Raw genomic sequence first — 21,873 nt, 5'->3', positions numbered from 1 at the left:
CGTCTTCAGGGCTCAGAGGTACGACTCGGTTCATGCCTCTGCATTTAAACGCAGAGCAGAAACTTCAGGACGACCGGGAGTGACGGGAAATTCAACATTTAAACGAGATCTACTGAGCCTGGAGTCTCATTTGTGACCCTTTATCAAACTGATCCCTTGAAAGGTTAAAAACAACAACTCAACATTTCCAGAGTCTGTAAATCCACCACTAACAGAAGCCCTGAGGCCGGTTCCTGTAGGAACTGGACTCAAACTGACCAAACGTTTCAACATCTGACGAGGACGCACGACGTGAACGCACCATATCAAGAAGGTAAGCGACAGCTTCCTGGATTCAGGCTCCAACAGACTCATGCTGCTCTAGTTTCTCTTTGGATCATAAGATTACACGACGTTGGACCTTTTTTAACGTAATAACCAATGTTGACGTCTTTAATTTCATTTATTAAAAGTCTCCCAACAGCTCTGATCAAACCAAACTTCCACTTTGAATAATACATTGTTTTAAGGATGTTTTAAGGCTGTAAAACCCCTCACTACACACTTTCAGCACTTTTGTCTCTTCTTTAAACTCTCAAAGTTCAAGCCTTTGTAGAAAAACGACTCCGGAATTACAGAGTAAAAAATCTGATTGATCGCGAAGACGATTTACGTCGTTTAGGCAAACTGAACCCGGTCGGTACAGGAGGAGACTGACTGGTTAAGAGCCAATCAGGACGCAGAACACAATGCACCGTAAGCAAAACCAGACAGAAGTGGCAATTAAACTAAAGGCTGATGCTATTCACACACTTTGATGCAACCAATCACAAGAACTGACGGACGTTTGCTGCCCAGAACGTATTTTAAGTGCGTCCAAGGCTCTAAATATGTTGTTGTTGGTCACGTGTATTACCCTAACCGTAACTGTAACCGTAACCCTTCGTCCGGATTCGGATTCGCAAAGAAAAATTTCAGCACTGGCAGCACATATTTAGAAAATGACGTGCAAATGTAAACAATATAATCCAATTAAGTAAACTCGTAATAAAATACCTGTTGAGGATTGTTTGTTCTGTTCAGCTATCCGCTCCATCAGACGGTTAAATCCAGGCCGTGTTGGTTAAGAAACTGCACTTTCCTCTGCTACTGATCCAGCTTAAATAGTTGTTTTCTCCTCTTCTTCTGGATTGTGACCGTAGCTTGGCCACGCCCCCTGTGGGTCTGCAGCGTCACTACAGGAGCTGCGATGGCGTGTTGGTCTACGCAGAAGCCTCACGTCTGGTGGTGCGTGAAAGCACCGAAGGAGGCACAGGTATAGACGGACCATCTTCAGGGCGCATGCCGAGGGCGACCACGCGGTCCACAGGCGGATGTTTGCTACAGGCGCTGATGCTTTCAGTCACCTGGTCAAGGTTCGACAGACTTCTGCAGAAACGTTTATGTTCCGTCACCTTCAGATGGATAAGATACAGTTCTGATAAGGACATCTGCTGTGTTTATAGCAAATCTAAGAATTTCTTTCCTCCTATCGGTCTATAGAAGTTCCTGTAAAGTAAACCTTATTGGTTGATGAGATCTAGGTCTAAACAGCAGCCTGTGGAGCAAACTATCATCTATAAAATGCAGTTTACGTGATTCCCAGCCCATGCCATTAAAACAGCAATTAGGTGGCATTTTTTTGCATCCCTTTTATATTGATTGCCTGCACCTGCAGCTGGTAATCTGACCTGAAAGTTGCATTCAGACGGCTTATTAAACGGAGCTTTGTTTGGGGGAAGGATGGGGCTCAGCCAGAGCACATAACCTGCCATTTTTATTGGTTGTAATGAACAGCTCTGGAGAGCTACAAACATTTGAAGATGAAGGATTATTTCACATTTGCTTAGCTTTGGTTTTTCCTCAGTTGTACCTGAAGACGCCTCCCGCATTAGTTAGGTGCAAACTTTAGTCCGTTCTGTAATACATAGCATTACAGCCAATAGATCAGGCTTCACAAGGACCAAATGTACTGCATCTATTTCATGAAGTGCTACAGCCAGATTGTAGCTCTGCTGTCAGGAGTAAGGCAGATCAGCCCATCTGCTTCTTTGAAAAGAAGCTGAGAGGAGAAGATTGGGCTATCAGTGGTGGGCCACACTGCTGGAGGGCAGGTTCGATTACGGGCGGACTCAGACAAAACCTTTTGAAGTCGTCTGTGATAACAAGTTTTCTGTTGAATGTCTCTTATTGTTGAAACCAGAAGAAAGGAAGCAGATACGTCCATCTCCATAACTGCTGATGAGCGGAGCATCGCTGAAGCGTCATCAGCACAGATGAGGCAGTGGAATAAAACATGGACAGATCAAAGGCCAGTCCATCCAGATGTTCCAGGCTAGCAGAATCTATTAGCCGGCACAGGAACTGGAGCCGGGCCCAACGCCATGATGGTGCGTGATGTGAAAATGAACACCAACCAAAGGCGAAAAGTTTGAAGCCTTCTCGACTCATTTTTTCCTTTGGGGCAAAGGTGTCACACGTCCAAACGAAAAACACCCCCCCACACTGCCATCAGCATTAGGACGAGTTCAGTTCCCGTCAGATTTTGGGACATTTCCACCTCTTCTTCAGCATCTGTGACCCAAAAACTACACCTAGTGGCTGATGAAGGACCAAATGTTGTATGGTTGGTTTGTTTTAGATCAGTAACTGAGTTCCACATAACCTCATTAAAACAAGACGGGTAGATGTGGTAAAGAAGTAAAAGTGTTGGACATTTGTCTTTTAAACTCTAAGGAAACAATAATGTAGATACCATGAAGGTCAGGGTTTCATAAACTGATCTACAGCAGATGATGTTAGTCTACAAACTATCATAGATTGAATAGTAAATGAAAACAAAGAGACCTGTTGTCTCCAGTTAAACTGGTGGCAGATAAACGTGCTAGCATCTCATCCAAACAGTCAGTCTAGTGCTGAGCTAATTAATGAATCACAACAATCCAACTCCAGTGAAGCTGGTAGGACCTGAGCATCACTGCAGCGGACTCAAAAGTAGTCGGCACCCGGAGAAAATGCCTGAGAGTGAAGCGGCACCGCCTACTTTTTAAAGGACAAACAAAAGATCGCAGCAGGTAAGCCCTGTACGGAGGGTCCGGAATTAACCCTCACCAATTGTGAGCATTTTTTCATTTTTAGTGGGTAAAAGTTAGAAGGGTGAGTAGATGTTTATTAGCCTTCCGTTTGGTCACTATAATGCTCCTCTTCTGCCGCGAGTTACACAACACAAGAAACAGGAAAACGCGACACCACCCTCCACTCTTGTTAATTTCAACTTTGAGTGGTGTTTGGCTAACGAAGCAGCGAAACACGACGATTCTTAACAGAATCCAGACAGAACCGGAGGACAAAGCTGCTAAACTCACAGCAGCAACAGAGAGTTCAATAAAAAGTGTTGAGTTGGAGACAGTGGAATTGTTATGCTGACGACGCTACGCAGACGGCGCTACGCAGACGGCGCTACGCAGACGACGCTACGCAGACGACGCTACGCTGACGACGCTACGCTGACGACGCTACACTGACGACGCTACGCTGACGACGCTACGCTGATATTGCGTTCTGGATGTCTCCAGAATGTGACCAAAAACGTGTTTAATATCGGACACTATTTTTTTACGGGCCGGACTTTAAACTTTAAGACATGCCAGGTGAATACGACAAAATTTATTCTCAGGACATTTATAAAAAACTGTATTTTTTAAAAATAAAAATAACCGTTTTAGCCTCCATGTGAAACTGTGTCAGACAGCCTCCATAGACGTCTGTATGTTAACGGTCAATGACATAATGGCAAGAATCCATAACAAATCATGTTTTCAGGATGTTTCTGTTATGATTTCATTAAAAAAAATGTCTCATCTGGAGGCAGAATTAACAAAAAGAAACATTTTCTATCAATATATATATAATATATTCTTTACTCGTGTCCTCTATCATGTGAGAAATGCCACAAAAATATGTTAAAACACAACTTTCATTAAAGTGGGTCTTTATGGAGTAACGAGCGGAATTTGTCTCTGTCCAAGTTCAACCGACATCCACTGGTGGAACAGGTGAAAAACCTGCTCTGATGGATCCGACAACACGGCTCTATCAAACACCTTCAAAGATCTGTTTGGTCAGAAGAAGCCCTCTGCAGGTCTCAGGGACGGATCCCTTCATCAAAAAACACACTATTTACGTCCTAGAAAATGTTGGAAAAAACTTTATCCTCCTTACAACTCATCCCATAGCTTCAAAACACAAAAACAAGTGATGAGCGTTCAACCAAGACACTGGAGTCAATCAACTTCAGGGGGACTGACCTGAACTAAGGAGAAACTGTGGATTACAAGAAGAAACACCGGGCTTTAAAGCTAAATGTAAATGTAATTGCACCTGCCCATCTGCACTACAAACAACAGACAGTTAACAAGTGTTGTGATGTCGGCTGAAGGAGCAGCAGCTTCACGCGAGACCGATTTGGTTGATTGGGCTCGGAGAGCTGCCGCCAACGTTTTCTTAAATCCTAAGAAGCTGCAGATAAAAAGCAAGTTTCACACATTTTATGGCAGTGAAGTGTGAGCGTCGACTCACACAGACAGCACTTCCTTTAACCAGGATGCAGCATTGAGGGCAAGCAGAGGTTGATCAGAGTATCAGTCACCTGACTCGGCTTCTGGCTACAACATGCTTGTTGGCGTCTTTCCAGCATATCCAAACTCCAGGCTGTTGGTTTGAGTTCAGGGAGGAAAAGCTTTTAATAAAAGAAGAACTGCTGAGCCGTCAAACAGTTCGGACTCGATCCACGTCAGTCAGAGTAGCGGCAGAAAACTACAAGCCTCCTAGTTTACTCTAGTATTTTCCGCTGTATAGAGGCACACCAGAGTTATTTATTTATTAAAAAAAAATCTGATATGCCAACTCCTAACCTTATTAGGAACACGTAAAAAACGCAGTCCGACACCGTTACATGTTATTGTGTTCACAGTAACACCCAACCTAGTTTGGAACTCAATCAAAACCAGATCCACATCTTGACAGAGCACCGTGTATCTGTCAAAATAGCTTTGACACCAGTAAACAACCAGAATTAATCCATATATAAGCCATTCTGGATTATATAGGCGTACTATTATTTTTACAAAAAAATAAGGCTTTATAGTGCGGAAAATATGTTACATTCACACCAGGCATTTGACGCGCGTTCAAGAGTGAGTTCTTTGAATCTGCGGGCAGCACAATGTGTTCACACTGAAAAAGCAGGGAGGGGCTTCTTCTTTTTCTATAATTTACAAGCACATGTCTGCACTTTAGAAGAGGCTTAGTGCAAAATGTTGAAGCGGTGATAATTTCCCCGAATCTAGCTCCAGGCGGTCTTTTTTTTTTTGTGGCTAATGTTATTTACACAAAACCAGCACAAAAAGCCATATGGACATTCATACGTGCAGCCGAGATGCACGCGGCCGCATTACCCGTACGTACGTTAAATGCGTCCAAGGCTAAATGTTGTTGGTGGTCGCACGTATTTAAAAGTTAATGTTAAAGTTTAAGTCCCACACCTGGGTGTTCTCCTGGGGGAACGCTGAGCTCCAGATACAGCCGCACTTAGTAACCATTTGGTTGTTTAACATAACCCTTCCTCCGCGTCCGTCCGGCCAAGTTTAGCACTGGCCACACGTATTTAGAAAAATGATGTCCGAATAGTCACTGGTTTTTTTGTTGTTGTTGTTTTTAAACAGCTCTACTCCAAAACATGAAAGATAATGCTTCATAATTTCTGCCGGGCACAAACCGGCACATTTCTACTTCATGATCGCTTTTCAAGCGGTTGGCACTTCCATGCATTAAGGGGAAGCCATCCATTCAACACCAACAAATCAGAGTCCCTGATTGGTCAAAGTCTGACCTGGTTTAAGTTTTGACACGCATTCAATGCCCACAGGTTTTGTACGTAGAGCCCGAAAGCGGTCCTACAAATGTGCGTAGCCATGGCTGAACTCGGATTTACATAGACCTTTCATGGGAAGTGGTCGCTTGGGTGGTGTGAACTTTAGAGTCCAGTACTGAAGACTCCAGTGAGTCATTCATTCGTCTTTTTTCCCTTTTGGGGTCACAGGGCTGCCGGAGTCCATCCCGGCCACATACGTGCGAAGGCAGAGGACACCCTGGACAGGTCGCCAGTCTGTCGCAGGGCCACAATCACACACCCATGCACACTCACATGCACACCTATGGACAATTTAGAGTAACCAATGAACTAGGCCTGCACAATATACCGCAAATTTATCGTTATCGCAACATCAAGCTGTGCAATATGCATACCACAAAAGACGGCAAAAATCGCAATAAATGGTTACCTCAAATGTGGAAAACAAACTCATGGCAGCCTGAAATGGTGAACAAATGAAATTAATCCCTTTATGCATTTAACCAATCGGAAGGACCCGTTTACGTTTTTGATCACTCAGATGAGCCCTTTTATGTTTGATGTTTGCCTCCTATGTCGACAAGGGTCATTTGGATTATAATTTTTATACTGTTGCAGTGAAATGGAAATTATGTTTTTGGTTGTTTGGCTATTTGTTTATATACCGCAAATTATATCGTTATCGCGATATTAATCACCAATATCGCATATCGCGAGTTTTCCTCATATCGTGCAGCCCTACAATGAACCTATGAATCATGTGTTTGGACGGTAGGAGGAAGCCGGAGAAAACCCACGCATGCACGGGGAGAACATGCAAACTCCACATTAATGTTCTGTTTCGGGTCCCCCAGCCGGGACTTGAACCAGTGCTGTGAGGCAAGAGCGCTAACCACTGTGCCACCATGCAGCCCTCCAGTGAGTAAATGTCTCACAACAAAGTAACTCATTTCCAAGATTGAACAACTTAAAGAAAAGAAACGCCGTCTGGCAGTGGAAGCTCATTAACTGCATTTGGACAAACAGCAGGAGCTGTAGTGCTGAACAGAAAGCGAGTTCTTCCTAGTCGCCCAGACCAGAAAACGATGTCACACAGGGTAGTGTGTCCTTTAATCCTTCCTGCTAAAGACTGAGGATCCATTTAGAAAGCCGGACCCGGTCAGAACCCACGCGTGTTTGAGTTCTGCCAGGTTCAGCGCAAATGCAAACACAGGCTGATGGCGGGTACAGGTGGTCATTCAACTGGATAATCAGGGTTAACAGTTGTCAGCAAACGGCCACCGCGGGCGGCTCAAGTGGGCTGGAGTGGCACACCGAACCTGCCCCGGCCCCCAAACAAACGCTACCTCGCTGTGACCTCTGACCTGTCCCTGTCTGAGCAGCAGAAGGAACAGAACCACTTCACTCCAGTTACTTCCTGTGAGCAATCACAACTAAACTTTCTCATTTGGACTTTTGGCCATTTTCAACTAAATCTGTTTGACACTGATGCTATTTTGGAAATAGGGACAAAGTATGTTTGAACGCACCTCAACCAAACGCTAAGTGAAAATGCAATACAAGTATAGTACATGTGAAAAACAAACGCACGTAGTTCTGTACTTGATCATGGCTAAAAAGAAAAAGAAAATCTTTAGAAACTAAAGTTCTTCTTGGGTTTAGTAGAAGCCTGAGAAAAAGTGCACAAAACACAACATAAGGATGTAAGTTCTATTATTTCAAAGAAAAGGAAACACTTGTTTATGAAAGCATCTTTGCTAATTTAACAAAACCCAAGTGAGCTGCAGCCTCTGCAGACCTAATCAGTAGGTCTAAAAAATGGCGAGCAATATCAGCGCTATCCAGCTGTACAGTTCTGATCCAGATTCCAGCTCAGACGAGGAAAACAAAGACGTTCATGGATCTATATGTCTGCAGGTGGATGATCAGAATGGAGCAGAGCAGGGAGCTTCTGGCCCGCTGATCTTAGTTTGGACATAACTACAAGCCTCTTCAAACCGTTTTCCTGATTCACAATGATCTGAATAGAGGAATAACTCAGAAACACCATTTTTAGCTTAATTTCTCTTACGTATGTGCGCCAAAATCACAATCTTCATCGGAGTGGGTCTCTGAAATTTGTCAACCAACACGCACGCGAGCACGAAGATGGATCGGACTTGATCTGCAGTCGACTCCATCAAACGCCTTGAAACATCCGTTTGGTCAGACTGTGGTGGACCTTCTGCAGGACGGATACCTTCATCTAAACAGACCGTTTACGCCATAAAAATGTCTGAAATTAACTTTGTCCTCCTTGCAACTCATTCCATAGATGAGCAACTAAGACACTGGCTAATTGCTGGAGTCATTACACTTTTCAGGCCTTAAAAGTAAAGTTGAAAAACTTCACGGGCAACTGACCTGAACTAAAGGAGAAACTCCAGAATTTAAAGCAAAGGTGAATCTTGATGATGCAAGATCTAACAAGTACCAGAGAGGATGAATAGCTTCAACCAGGTAAAGGTGGTTAAAAACAAAAAAAAGGTGGGGAGCAAACAGCACAGATCTTCTGCTGAGGTCCCGATGATCCATCTTCACCGGGAGCCCCTCAGGCTGCAGCCTGTAACGCGGCACTGAGCCCCGGAGCACCTGCTCCGCGCCGACAGCAGCTTCCATATGTAAACAGTCGCCACATGCTACCTGAGCGGAACCTCAACCGGGAGCCGCGCGACCGACTCACCGCAGGTAGTACTGCCTCAGCGCGAACGCGGCGTTCGAGCAGCTCCTCGGGAAGTTGAAGTCCTCGGCGAGTTCGACCCATTGGTTTTTATCGGAGACCTGAAAATACATGGAAAATATATTTAAAATTAAAATAAAAAACACACACACCTTAAAAAAAAGAGCGGTTACACTGAAACCATCCGGTCTGCCACAGGTCCCCCCTCCCTAATTAGCCAATATTGGAAATCGATAACTTTCTCAAAACTATCAGGAAACACAACAAAGCTGAAAAAGGCCCTTATTTTAAAATATTTAACCCGTGTTTGTGTACAAATCTGAAACAAAATCAAGTTAAAGTGCATAACTCAGCAGCTACACCGTTACAGTTTAAGCTAGTTAGCCTGTTAGCTTGCTAGCTAACTTTTTTTCCCCCACACTGACGTTAAAACGTCACCGAGTCAAACTTCCACAAACTGTGTCCGTCCGCGCGACCGGGAGCGCTCGCTGCGCCTGCCCCCCACCCCCCGCGCAGCGAGCGACCCCGCCGTTGACGGTGTTCCCCCACACGGGCCTGTGAGGCCTACATTTGGCGTTCAAGCCACGAAGCCGAAGAAAGATGGCCATGGCGAAGAGAGAGGAGATGGGGGGGAAGAAGGGGAAAAAAAAAATGTCAAGCTTCCTCCCCCCGGGCCGAAAACTGTCGGTGACAGCGCGAGGCGGCACGCCGCGTGCCGCGCCGGGCTTCCCGAGGCCGGACCCCGCGCCGATAATCGATGGTGAACGTGCCCGCTCATTTTTGAGCGGCTCCAAGTCAGCGCACTCCGACTTCCGAGCGGACGGACTCTCGATTCAAACAACACAAGCCATGGAGATGCATGGCAAAACTAGCACAAGGCCAACGCCGTCCCCGCTTGCCGTCTCCCTTAGGGGGGGTCCCGCTTGTTGTCCCGGCTGGTCCGCTTGGGGTTCCGGAGCGGTCCGGCGGAGACTCGGCACACAAATCACACTTTTGCCCGTTTGCTCGCACTCACCTTCGCGAATCCACCTAACGAGACCACTCTGATGTAGAGCGCGTTCAGGTCCAGCTCTTTCCCACCCACGACGGGGATCTTCTTGAACGCCGACCTGCGTGGAAAACACAAGAAACGCGAGCACGCGTGTGTTTAAATGACACTTTTAGGCCAACTCTCCGGCAAGTGCAGCGGACGGTCAAAGTTGGGTTTTGTCAGTCGCCCGAATCTCTCACCCTCTGCTCTGGTGAAATTGCCGCAGCTCGTCCAGGAAAGCCTGTCCTTTTCTCCGCTGATCTAGTAGATTTTTCCCCGTCGAATTTGCCATGGTTCCTGCATGCGAAAACGGTCAAAGCCCACGCGAGTCGCTTCCTAAGACACCAAGGATCCCATACTCCGCCGGCGCTCAGTCATTCGCCAAGCTGACTGTTTAAAAAAGTTAAAGAAATAGCTGATAGCAAGGAGAGCGGCAGCTCGCTAATAAAGACTGATGCACAGCAGAGCAAAAGCCCGATACAAGCCCGGACTAACTTCCAGCGAACAGTTACAAATACGACCGATTTACCGGTAGATTAGAAACGCCATGACTGGAGGTGTAGAATTAATGCTTTTGGTCGCGTCTGTGTTCGTTTGGAGTGGTTTGACAGTGTGTTACGGACGCAGCGCCGAGGCTAGCGCACACACTGTAAGAGCGGCAGAGGGATCCAGTTCTAAGACAAAAAGATGAGAAGGCCGCGGAGCCCGGCCTACCATGCGCGCAGCGCCCTCTGCGGCCAGCGGCGGTACTGCGAGCAGCGCGCTCGCGGCCGGAGCGCAGCCTGGAACAATAGAGACTGTTTTCTTTTTTAGGGACCGTCTCACAAATGCACTCCCCCGGTTGGAAAACGGGTCAGAAGGTTCTCAGAAATCTCCCGTGGGGGGAGGGTATAAACGTTTATGAACACAACTCCACACCGGGCGTGCATTGGTTGGCGTATTATTAGCAAATAAGGCAAACATCATCATATTTTTTCTTTTACCTGATTTGTTAAAATGGAAAACTTTAACGTTATGTTTAAAAAGTTAAAACGATGTCAAACAATGATTTTCAAGCATTTAATTTGCGAAAATAATTATAAAAATGTTTATAATAATTTTTCCACAATGTTTTAAATTAATACAGTCAAATTATAAAATTGTCATGCTATGTAAAAGTTTCTGCGCATAACTAATATGCATGTAGAGCTCCCCTTTTTAAAAATCTTGCCTGCAAACAGTACATAATAAAATACATTTTTTCGTGCTTTTTAAATGTTTTTATTGTGAAACAAACTGCAGCTCGCGGGTTTTCGGCGCGCGGGCTACTCCGCCACCATCCCTTGCTGCCCACTTCGCAACGGCTTTTCTGTGACGGGGTGGCAGCAAATTACACCTGATCCCTTTTCCCTGTAACTGCCAAGCGGATATCTTCTTCTTGATGGGGTTACATTCAACCATTACACGTACCCCTTTGCTCGATGAAAAACCTGTCACAAAATGGCGGAGACGTACGTTTGCAGACCCCATTTTGTCAGAAATGACAGCAGACAGCGGAAAAACCGTGCGTGTATTTTCGCGTCGCTCTCTATTTCGGACTGTTTTCGCCACAAAAGCGGCGGTGCTCCGGAGGTCACCGCAGCCTGTTTGGACTCCCCACCCGTCAACCGAATTCTGGGCTAACCTATCGCTCTAGCTTGTTAGCTTAGTCATCGCTAGCATAAAAACAAAATATCTACACATCTCATCTTCTCACTTTTATGTTTATCCGACCAATCATCCATGGAGACTTCACGGGGACTATTGTCTTTGCGCTTTCGCTAACAAAGATGGTTTTGAAAAATAAACTCTTTAAAGTTTAGAAGCTAGCTGTGCTGCTTAACAGTCGGGACATTTTTGCTAATGCTGCTAGCTAGTTTACTTCCCACTTTTGTCGATTTGCTGCTTTTAAAGGCATCTAAATCAATCCCATCGCCTTCATATCATCAATATATATCAATTAATGGGCTTTTTCTAAATTTTATTTTCTAAATAATGTGACGAGTGACTTTAGTAAAGGCATGCTAGCTTTTTTAGCTAGGATGCTAGCCTTACTCTTCGATATTTAAAGCTCTTTTTAATTTAGATCATGTCTTCCCTAATAATTGAATGTAGGGTGATTCCTACAGTCGATTCAATAGTTTGTTAATTTTTTAATGTGTATATATATATATATATATATATATATATATATATATATATATATATATATATATATATATATATATATACTCTTCGATGCAGCTGATCAACTGTTTTTAATATCTCTGAAACATTTTCAATCCTCCTGAAAATAACAGTTTTGTTTTGGTGAGGAAAGAAAACGCACAACTGTATGTCTATTGATGTAAAATTCTTAATTTGTGCAAAATAAAACGATTCCAAAAGTAGATCTGGACCTCTGCTGAACTGCTGAATATGTTTGAATTCACAATTCAATCTCCATTATTTACAAATATCAACTTGTAAATCCTTTATAACAAGCTAACGTTTGATTTTGACAATTAGTTTCAAATTTAAACTTAACAGTTGGACTAAATAGATTAGGTATTACATTACAAACCGACAGAAAACAGCTTTTTACTTGAAGAAATGATGAAAAGACTTCAATTTGATTAATCAAAATGGCGTATTTTTTAAATTAAATTGGCTGATTTTTCTTCTAATCTCTTAAACTAGATCAAACAAAATACTTTCTATAGAATAAAATACAGCAGATAAAGTAAATTACCTAAGAATAGTGAAATATCTCAAATGGCGAGACAAATATGGGATGCAAATGTACTTTTAATATAAAACAAATACTATTTTCAGATATCTTTGCTGTTAAACGATGAAAGCATATGTAAAATGTAACCCTTTTTCTACATAATGTTTTACCTCTTTCACATGAATATGAAACTGGACTTTTGTCTTCAGAAACCCTGAACTGGACTCATCTAATAATATTAGTTTATAACTGTTCCAGTAGCAACTCATGTTAAACTTATGCACCCCTATGAGGGACATGTAGGCTTCAGTTTCACTCTACGATTAAAGAAATTCATGTTTAAATCTCCTGCAAATGTTTTTCCATCAACAGCCGTGATATTTTGTAACTTTCCACATCATTTACTTTGAGGCATTTTCAGCAGATGTAACAGAAAAAAATATTAGTTGCATTTTAATTTGACGAGCTGCTGATGTATTTAATATATATATATATATTTTTTTTTTGTGCTGGAGGAAGCTTTTTTAGAGCCCCCAAAATAGACGATAAATGTTGCGTTTTCATTTCTTACAAAGCTTCAAAATGGCTTAGTGAAGCAGAAATGAAATAACTAAAATGTATTAGATTTAAAAGTTGCAAAAGTGTGTCTTTAGTGAGCTCTATAGGACAGCGTGCGGTCAGTGTGGAAGCGTGTGGAAACGCTCCACGCTCAGTGATGCCGTCACCTCAGAGGTCCTCATGTGATGCGACGGTCAGGCCTCCTGTGGCATATGGTACAAATGAGGCCAGTAAACCCAATTTGCCCCCAAGCACCAAGACAAAAGACCCCAGTGGGACGCCAACTGCATGTAACAGTCCTCACACTGCAACCTCCGAAGCTGTGAGGCGTCAGCAGGTCTAATTTGGTGGAGAACAGCGCCACCTTCTGATCAGAAGACAACACTACAGCTTTGGTTGGCCACAGAGGAATGGCTGTGGCCCTGAAGAAATTTGATTAAATATAAAGTTTTATAGAAAACAAAAAGAGGAATAGAACTTGTTTCAGCAACCTAAAGTTTCCAGATGTTTATCTGGTAATATCCACGATCCAACACTACTGTTCAGGGTGTATCCAGCCTTTACCCTCTAGGTCAGGGGTGTCAAACTCATTTTCACCGAGGCCACATCAGCATAGTGGCTGTCCTCAAACGGCCAGATATAACTTATACATGTAACTAAATGTAAATGAAAAATAAATGTAATACCCCTTAATGTTAAATAACTCATCATTTATTTACTATAACTTTTTAGAGTGACAGTTGTATAGAAAACATATGTTTGCTTGTTACTTTAGCATAAATCCTTTTACATTTGATTCTGACAGGTTAGGATTTATGGACAGTGTTTAAGTCCTAATGTATAGTTGCTCAATCCTATATTTCAAGTCTGATTCCCTCTAGATATGAATAAATACACACCACTTTTTATTTTTTATTCAAAGAAATTAAACACTTTTAGGCTCTCGCGGGCCACATAAAATGACATGGCAGGCCATATTTGGCCTTAAGTTTGACACATGCATGGCATGACCCCCAAAAGGGTTCAGCAGGTCCAGAAAATGAATGAATGTTCCATCATCCACAAATGTAATAAATAAGGTTTTGAAGAAAGATGCATGATCACAAAGAGCAGACCCACTCTGATCATCTTTTGATCTACACCATATAACCAAAAGTGCCGTCCCATTCCATAGAGTTCAATAGGATGTCAGTCCACCTTTTGCAGCTATTACAGCTTCAACTCTTCTGGAAAAGCTGTCCACAATGTTGAGGAGAGTTTATAGGAATGTTTGACCATTCTTCCAAAAGGTCATTGGTGAGGTCACACACTGATGTCGATGGAGAAGGCCTGGCTCTCAGTCTCTGCTGTAATTCATCCCAAAAGTGTTCTATGGGGTTCAGGTCAGGACTCTGTGCAGGCCAGTCCAGTTCATCCACACCAGACTCTGTCCTCCATGTCTTTATGTAGCTTGTTTTGTGCTGTGGTGCACAGTCATGTTGGAAGAGGAAGGGGCAGCTTCACACAAGGTTGGGAGCATGGAATTGTCCAAAATGTTTTGGTATCCTGGATCATTCAGAGTTCCTATCACTGGAACTAAGGGACCAAGTCCAAGTCCTGAAAAAACAGCCCATACCATAATAACTCCTCCACCAAATTTCACACTTGACACAATGCAGTCCCAAATGTACCGTTCTCTAGGAAGCCTCCAAACCCAGACTAGAGTCCAGGGGCGGCGAGTTATACACCACTGCTTCACACAGATGCTTTGCATTGTACTTAGTGATGTGTGGCTTGGATGCAGCTGCTCTGCCATGGAAACCCATTCCACATCCGCTGACCCCTCTCCACCAGTTTACGTGGTCTACCGCTTGGTGGCTGAGTTGCTGTTGTTCTCAAACTCTTCCCTTTTGTCCTGATAGAGCTGAGAGTTGACTGTAGAATATTTAGGAGCGAGGAAATTCCACAACTGGATTTGTGGCACAGTTGGCGTCCTGTGACAGTTCCACGCTGGAATTCACTGAGCTCCTGAGAGCGGCCCATTCTTTCACAGATGTTTGCAAAAAAGTCTGCATGCCTGAGGGCTTGATTTTATGCACTTGTTGCCATTAGGACACCTGATTCTGATCATTTGGATGGGTGAGCCAATACTTTTGGTAATAGTGGCTTGCAAAAGTATTCATACTCCCATTTTCTCAGATTATGACTACAAACAAATATATTTTTAGTGTTTTTTTATGTGAAAGACCAACACAAATTGACACACAATTTTGAAGTACAAAGAAATGTACACAAGAGTTTTTTTGTTTTTTTTTTTACAAATAAAAAAAGTCCATTGTGCAAAAGTGTTCAGCCCCCCTGAGTCAATACTTTGTGGAATCCCCTTTTGCTGCACATCTAGTAACTGATATTTTTGCCCATTCTTCCCTGCAAAACAATTGAATCCGAGTTAGATTAGACGGAGAGCGTTTGTGAGCAGCTGTTTTTAGATCTTGCCACAGATTTTCGATTGGATTTAGGTCTGGGCAAATCTCCACCCCAGTCTCAAGTGTTTCACAAACTTAAACAGGTTTTCCTCCAATATTACCCTGTATTTGGCTACATCCACCTTTCCATTAACTCTAACCAGATTGCCTGTCCCTGCTGAAGAGAAGCAGCCTCAGAGCATGATGCTGCCACCGCCATGTTTGACAGTGAGGGTGGTGTGTTCAGAGTTTTGCGCACTGTTAGGTTTCCGCCACACATGGCGCTTTGCATTTAGGCCAAAAAGTTCAACTTTGGTCCCATCCGACCATAACACCGTCTTCCACATGTTTGCTGGGTCACTCACGTGGCTTATGGCAAACGGGACTTCTTGTAGTTTTCTTTTAACCTGACAATTTAGCAAGTCTTCTTGCCAAAGAAGTCCAGATTTGTGCAGTGCACGACCGATTGTTGTCCTATGGACAGATTCCCCCACCTGAGCTGTAGATCTCTCCAGTTCATCCTGAGTCACCATGGGCCTCTGATCAGTGCTGTCCTTGTTCAGCCGGTTAGTTTAGGTGGACGACCATGTCTAGGTAGGTTTGCAGTTGTGCCATACTCTTTCCGTTTGCAGATGATGGACTGAACAGTGGTTCATGAGATGTTCAAAGCTTGGGAAGCCGTTTTATAGCCTAACTCTGCTCTAAATTTCTCCACATCGTTATCCCTGACCTGTCTGGTGTGTTCCTTGGACTTCATGATGCTATTTCCTCCTCAATATTCTTTTGACAAGCCACTGTATAGTCTTTTTCTAAAGCATGCCCAGTGGTCTCTTAATTATAAATCTGAAAAAGCCTATGTCGTTTTCTAGGACATAGTTTCTGCAGAGCGGCAGTAGTTCATCAGAAATTCACCTCTGAAGTTAAGAGTGAAACCGTTGATGTAGACCACCATTCCTTTGTTTCCAGGCTCTCCTGCTAGCTTACAGCCCTTCACAACGCAAACCAATCATTGGGGGTCCAACAGAAATAGCGAGCAATATTGGAGCTATCCAGCCGCACTGTTCAGATCCAGATTCCATCTCAGACGAGGAAAACAAAGACTTTCTTTGATCTATTTGTCCGCAGGTGGATGCATCAGAATGGAAGCATGGTGCTTGTAGCCCACCGACTGTAGCTTGTATGTAACAACTACAAATTTCTTCAAAAATACTTGTTTTTCGTCTGCTCCAGATTCACCAATGGATCAAAACTGTTCGACTGGACGGCTCCAGTTTTGCTTGCCGTTTTTGTTACACCACTAATGTTAGGTTGGAGGTGTGAGGAGCTGTAAGCTAGCAGGAGACCGTTTGAAAGAAGGGATGATGGGAAATGAGCCTTCCTCCACGTCAATAGTCCCAGCCTTAACTTCAGAGGTGAATTTCTACTGAACGCTTTGTGGACACCATGTCCTAGAAAATGACACAAAGTTTGGCTAAAAACAGCAGCATCTTATTTAAACGACTGCCAGATCCTGGATAGATCAAAATATGAGCGGAGTGGAACTTGATGCAGATATGACATCTGAAAGTTATTTGGAGTGAAAACTGTGCAAAAGTGTGTAGGATTTTTTGAAAAAGACTCTCCTTTGAAATTTTACATCCTAAAATTGTAAATTCAGATCTTCGACGCTGATGCCAAAATAAAAGCATCCAAAACCTTTTTAAAATTTGCATCTGTACGATATTTTACATATATTTAAATTGTTGTGATGGAAAAAAAACAGGCAAAGTTGTTTCCATCATGATGACATGTGGGTTATTAAAAAAGATATTTGTTTTATCACAATTCTGATACAGAAAAGAAGATATCACTGGTTTTTCGTTTCTGTTCCTCTGTTTTGGTCCATTCCTCCATACAGGTCTCCTCTAGAGTCATGATGTTTTGAGGATACAAAGTAGCTGGACAACACAACTTTCAACTCCCTCCACAGATTCTCTGTTGGATTTAGGTCCAAAGACTTGCTAGAACACTCCAGAACCTTGAAATTATTGTTACGCAGACACTCCTTGGTTGCTATGGCGACGGGTTTGGGATCATTGTCAGGCTGGAAGATGCAGACACATTCACCCTTAGTATTCTCACTGATGAAAGGAGGATTTTGTCCAAAATCTCTCCATACATAGTCGTCCTGTTCCCATTGCAGATAAACAGCCCCAAACCATGATGTTTCCACCCCCATGCTTCACAGTGGGTATGGTGGTTATTTTCTGGATGTAACTCTGCATTCTTCTCCCTCCTGAAATTTATAGCAAAGAGTTCCATTTTGGTTTCAATCATGGTTTTGCCTTCTTTGAATTATTCTCGTCAAGTAACTTTGTTTTTACGCCTCTCTTCCAGGGTTTTTTCACCACGACTGTTACCTGGGATTACCTCCGGACCTGTCCATACAAACCACGCTCGCCATGTCTGCTGCTCATGGCTGCTCAGCCTTCACAGAAGCCCTCCAGCCCCGCCACGTCATCAGCTACTCACCTGCTGCCTTAAGCCGAAGACCCTCGTCCTTGGGAAACATCCTGCAAGAAAATAAACCAAATTACTTCCCATAAATCTCTCCTGTTTTCCTTCCAGGCTCCAGCAACTGGGTCTGTTTTAAATCCTCAAATCATGACAGACGTATTAAACTTAGGATAATTAGACATAATATTAAATATTGCTTAAAAGGGAGTGAAAGGAAGAGAACTTGTATAATCCCACCCCTGTTCTACCGTAACCATTTTATCACATGATTTATCAGTATCCGGTTCATAACTTTTATCAGACAGAATGAAGAATCCTTAGGTATCAATATGACAAAGATGAATTACTTAGATTAAAAATAGACACATCTATTTTAGAAATCAACATGGCAAATGCAGATCAGTTATCTAAAATATATACAGATTATGTTAATTACAAAAATCATGCATATGATTAAAAATACTATATCAGTAAAATAGACTTTTTTCAAAAATCTTTATAGCAATAATTGATCAAGTATCAAAAGTTAAAAACGTGCAAATTGTGTTTCATTTTTGAAAAATCATGAATTAATCTTTGGAGCAAGTGAAGTAATATCATTAGAAAAAAACTAAAATTTAACCATCTTCAATAAATTATTAAGCATTTAATTTTATTTTTATAATAAGGTAATGCTGAGAAATTTAAGATAAGGTGATGAAGGTTCAATCAAAGAGCTTCCTAAAGAATGAGTAGCAGGTCTGTGAGGATCAGAATTCTTGTTTGTTTGTAGGAGCTACTTATGTTTTGCTGCATTATACAAAGTAAGTCTTGAAAAATCAAACTATGTGATTTGCTGGTTTCTGTTTTTACACCCTGAAACAACCTGCAGAATCAGTTTAAGTCCCACTCAAATGAAAATTGTTTTTGGATGTTTTTAATGTGTTTTGTGGCAAATTTTCTGATGACACAGGACATGCATAAATTAAGCCAAACTGTTCTGAATCAGGAGCAGACAAAAAAAAGATTCTTTTGAAAAAACTTGTATTGGTTACATACAAACTACAGTCGGTGGGCCACCAGTGAGTGTAAGCTACTGGGAGAGTGTGAAGAAACTGGATTCTCTAGAAAGGACTGTATTAAATATTAGTTCGTACCCCGTCAGTTTCTTGCACACAGAAATAAATAAATAATGACTCAGAGACAGCTACTTATCTTTTTGTAGGTTTACTCCGCACAAAGAGCACAAATTTGTACGCAGGGTTACAGACAGATGAACAGAGTTGTTGTCCGAACAAAGGAACTCAGAAATAGGCTTGGTATATATACCTTGCATTTGCATATTCAGAACCTCATCCGATGGATCATGGTGTGAAAAACCCACCCACAGACTGCTGCAGGCTAGATGTTCGAAGGTCAGAGAACCTAAAGTGTCAGATCTCTCTGAGGTTATCACAGACATTTGCCAGAACGCATACACCAGAACACACAGAGATGAAAGGGTAGGATGTTAAAGGAATGTTGCGAGACAATAGTCTTGGTTGTGCTCTGTCTTCGAATGTAATATAATTTTGAGATGATAATACATGGTGAATCAAGTTTAAGCCATTAATGTGATAAAAAGTAAAAGTTAGTGTAATAAAATGTAAAAGGGAGTTTCTAACTATTCTGTTTCTAATCACTCCTAACAGGGAGAAAATAAACAAGGTGATGATGGGAAATGGAAGGCAGGTTCATTCTGCAGCAGCAGTCCCGCCCACAACTCAGAGGTAAATTTCTAATGAACCACTGCAGAAACTATGTCCTAGAAAACGACTTAGGTTTTTGTTATTTTGGCTAAAAACGGCATAATCATCATTAAAGGACCATTAGGAATGAAAATCGATCAAAGGAGGACCAAATAAAAAATACTTATTTGCTCTACTGATGAACCCCTCCCCCCTGCGTCCTCCTCCCTGACACCTTCCATCCACATGTCCTCCTCTACATCCACAAACCTCCTCCGCTGGTCTTCGTCCAGCCTCAGCATCCTTTCACCAACATCCTCACTGTTCCTCCTCTCAACGTGTCCAAACCATCTCCATCTGCTTCCCTGCATTTATCTCCAAAACATCTACCTCTGATGGGTTTTTTTTCCAATCCAAGTTACAATTAAGCCTCATATTTGTGCTGAAATGATTAATTATTGAAACGTTTCATCCACATACCACAAAACTCCATCATTACTGGCCAGTGGTCCCTAAAATTAAAGAAATGCAGTTCAAAATTATAAACAATTACTACCCATTGGCAGAGACGTTGGGGAGTAGATTTGGCTTTGAGGTTGATAAGTGTGATTTCTGTCATGTAGCCCCAGAAACAACCAGACAGCTGGTTTTTTCATGTCCAGTGATCCAAAGATTCTGGCAAGATTTTCATAACTGGCTTAGTCAAAGAATTATCATACAATTCAGAGGAAAAAATGTTTTGTTTTATAACCGGAAGTTGTCAAAAGAGACAACAAAGTTAGTGAACATCCCCCTGATTTTGGGAAAATATCATATAAGAAAAAATGGAAAAAGATCGGCCGTATTTCCTGTGTTTTAAAAATGAAGTCAGATTGTATTTATCCTCATTCAAATGTATTCACAACTCAAGTCCTTTCATTGATGATGTAATTCTGCTACAAAATGGTTACAGATCCAGCGTCCAGATTGTTGTTTGCCTTGTATTTTAATTTATGCTGAAAGTTTTTTATATTTTTTATAATTCTTATTACCACTAGGTGGCGCTTTTGTTCCATTTAAGGTGCTAAAAACTTGGTCTGTTCACTTCATTACTGCATTACACACACAGGCACACACAAAAATAGAATTTCAGAAAAATAGAAAACCCCCCATTTACATCTCAGTTTTTGCTAAAAGATAAAGACAGATTTTGATCACATCAAATCCGTCCAATTGAAGTCTTTTCCAAATGAAATGTCAACCATCTCCGTCTGGTCAGGGCCCAGGTTCTGCTGGAAGACAAGATCTGCATCTCCATCCAGATCCTCAGCAGCGGGAATCCTGAAGTCCTCCAGAACATTCTGCTTAGACCGTTCCAGGGGTTTTGGGTTGGAGGAAGCAGAGTTTACCAACGCCAGTGCTGGACATCACCACCCAGATCATGGCCGACTGTGGAGATACCACTCTGGACCTCCAACAGCGTGGATTCTGCTCCTCCGAACACTCGGACCTCAATTCCCAAATGAAAGGCACACTTTACTTCCAGCAGGAAAAAAACAACCTCGGACCTCCTGGTCTTCCTGCCTCGGCCCAGTTGAGATGTTTCCTCCGTTGGTCCAGGCTCAGAAGTCTCTGGACCTGAGGAACCTGACAGTCGTGACCCGTCCTCCAAAGCTGCTCCTTCCACTCCTTCTGGAGGTCTGCAGCTTCTTTTGACGCTCTGCTGTTGATCCTTTCGGCTGCCGCATCTTCTCCTGCCACGTCTGACCCCCCCCATTGGACGTTCTGTTGAACGGCCAGCCTCCTTAGCTTTTGTGTCTTACCCAGACCATGGAGGGGATCAGTAATGGTCTTCTGGCTGGTTGTGAGAAATCTTCCCCATAAGGAACAAAAATGAGACCAATGGATTGAACTGAACCAACTTAGTGACATCTGGGGAACCTGTGCAGGTGCTTTGAGTTTAGTGAATGTTGGTGGAACTCAAAACATTCATGTCCTGCAGAATTTGGGCAGATTTCTCTAAAGTTTTCAAAATTCTTTGAAATCCTGTTTTTGTGGTTTTTATGATTTGAAACCCCATTTTATGAGAAAATAAACAAATATTTGAAATCTATTAAACAGCCGTAAATCTATATTCGATGACAGATACATTTTTTGAAAAGAATTATGGAAACGAAAACCACTTTTTTCTTGATATTCCCATTTTTTGGAAAGGGTTTGTATATTTCCATCTCTTTATTTCATGCATTGCTTATTATTTTACCGTTAGTCTTTATAAAAACTC

The 21,873-nt window shown here is 42.5% G+C and overlaps 1 protein-coding gene across 1 annotated transcript in view; it reads right to left on the bottom strand.

Annotated features, from left to right (window-relative positions):
• Positions 1-10,380, bottom strand: part of arid2 (AT-rich interaction domain 2) — a 42,036-nt gene extending 31,656 nt beyond the window's left edge. The window contains exons 1-4 of the mRNA XM_023952211.1: positions 10,208-10,380; positions 9,879-10,068; positions 9,664-9,757; positions 8,652-8,749 (exon numbers count right to left, since the gene is read on the bottom strand). Of these exons, the coding sequence (XP_023807979.1) occupies positions 8,652-8,749; positions 9,664-9,757; positions 9,879-9,970 (284 nt within the window). The 5' untranslated portion in view covers positions 9,971-10,068; positions 10,208-10,380. The remainder of the gene's footprint in view (positions 1-8,651; positions 8,750-9,663; positions 9,758-9,878; positions 10,069-10,207) is intronic.
• Positions 10,381-21,873: the final 11,493 nt, after the last annotated feature.

The sequence above is a fragment of the Oryzias latipes genome, chromosome 23, assembly GCF_002234675.1.
Source record: "Oryzias latipes chromosome 23, ASM223467v1".
NCBI classification, from domain to species: Eukaryota; Metazoa; Chordata; class Actinopteri; order Beloniformes; family Adrianichthyidae; genus Oryzias; species Oryzias latipes.
This window is presented reverse-complemented; position numbering and strand designations above follow the sequence as displayed.